The 1,734-nt window shown below is 50.4% G+C and overlaps 1 protein-coding gene across 1 annotated transcript; it reads left to right on the top strand.

Annotated features, from left to right (window-relative positions):
- The first annotated feature begins 402 nt into the window (after positions 1 to 402).
- On the top strand, positions 403 to 1,263 carry LOC149196036 (xyloglucan galactosyltransferase KATAMARI1 homolog). The gene has a single exon (XM_089408125.1). It carries the CDS (start codon positions 403 to 405, stop codon positions 1,261 to 1,263), a length of 861 nt encoding a protein of 286 aa, XP_089264251.1.
- The last annotated feature ends 471 nt before the right edge of the window (positions 1,264 to 1,734 follow it).

Raw genomic sequence — 1,734 nt, forward strand, 5'->3', positions numbered from 1 at the left:
CCTCAAAATTCAACGACCTTCTTTTGACAGAATGCCAGAATTTGAGTGTGTGGACGAATATGTGTCCGCATATCGCTAACTCAGGGCTGGGGCAGCCATTACAGTGGGGGAAACAGGGCGATCCTGAGGCTGGAGAATCACATGATGAGCGCTCATGGTTCGCAACCAATCAGTTTACAGCGGAGGTGATTTTTCACGAGAGGATGAAGCGCTACCGATGCCTCACTTCTCTTCCTTCTAAAGCAACGGCGTTTTACATTCCTTTCTATGCGGGATTCGACATGTCCAGGCATGTCGGAGATCTCAATTTGACAGAGGGACCATGCCGGGATCGAACTCGTGGAGTTTCTGAGGAGTAAACCCCAGTGGAAGAAAAGGCATGGCAGAGATCATTTCATGGTTATGGGACGGATTGCTTGGGATTTCCTGAGAAAGCGAGATAGCCCCAACGCGTGGGGCAATAAGCTTTTGCTTCTCCCGGAGGTGAAGAACATGTCGAGTCTTGTAATCGAAGCTCAGCCGTGGCACAAGAACCAGCACGGGATGCCCTATCCTTCCTATTTCCATCCCCGGAGGCGGTCAGAGATAGAGCGGTGGCAGAAGAGCATGAAATCCAAAAGAAGACAAATCCTCTTCTCCTTCGCAGGCGCCCCTGGGCCAGGACTCGATAAGGCGTCAATCAGAGGTCACATCTTCAAGCAATGTTCCTCGTCTCCGCGCTGTAAGACGTTGAGATGCCGGCAAGGGCCGAGCATCTGCCACGACCCCGCGGAAGTGTTGAAACTTTTCACCGAGTCCGTCTTCTGCCTTCAACCGCAGGGGGATTCCTTCACGCGACGTTCTATATTTGACTCAATGCTTGCAGGCTGCATTACGGTTTTTTTCCAAGAGAATTCGGCGTACACGCAGTACAAATGGCATTTAACCCACAATCGAAGCTCATATTCGTTATATATACCAGAAGAGAGCGTGCAGGGCACTGCCAATCGGAGCATCGAGCAACATCTGCTGTCGTTGGGTGCCGATGAAGTAGAGAAAACGCGAAAGGAAGTAATTGGGTTGATTCCTTCCCTTACATACGCAGATCCTCGCCACTCGAATATAGACTTCACAGATTCCTTTGATCTCGCCCTTCAAGGCCTCCTTATTAAAATTGCAGAGGAAGAAGATAAGATTAAACCAGAACAACCCGCGTCCCTCAAAAAGCGAAGCCGCCGGAGGAGCAATGTGCGGCGAAAGAGAAGACATGAGAGAACAGTGTAAAGCTCAGTCCCTGAGCCTGATAATTCTGATAATTTAATGGGCGTGTATAACGAGGGATATAATGGGAGCGAGGGATGCCGAGTGGAGTAGCATGCTGAAAGCAACCAACCAGGTCGCCACTGCCATGATTTCCACACATTTACAGCGAATCAGTGCCAAGCAGGTATGCCAGGTACCTATGCATGCCTAGTTTGTGTTTTTTATCACCACGATTTTCACCCGGGCAGTTTTACTGGACGTCCATGCACGCCTGCTGCTTGACGTGCTTCACCCATAGCCACCTGCCAGCAGCCGTCTCCATAACCTATCATGCCTTTCTACAGACTGAAACGTACTCTCCATTCCTCACCACCCTCGAATCCATAGAGGCTTCTTAAATCCAGTCTCTGTGGTCGGGAAGAAAGTTTTTGGCCTGTCTTACCTTTTCCCTTGCGCGCCCAGGCGCAGGGCTGACCTTTGCATCTGGCCATT

This window comes from Pinus tabuliformis, chromosome 2_2 (genome assembly GCF_031772625.1).
Source record: "Pinus tabuliformis cultivar Carrire ecotype Pingquan chromosome 2_2, CPIR1, whole genome shotgun sequence".
Lineage (NCBI taxonomy): Eukaryota > Viridiplantae > Streptophyta > Pinopsida > Pinales > Pinaceae > Pinus > Pinus tabuliformis.

What these genes read in the sequence shown, in the direction of transcription:
- LOC149196036 (XM_089408125.1), top strand. Translation starts at nt 403, where the DNA reads ATGGGACGGATTGCTTGGGATTTCCTGAGAAAGCGAGATAGCCCCAAC.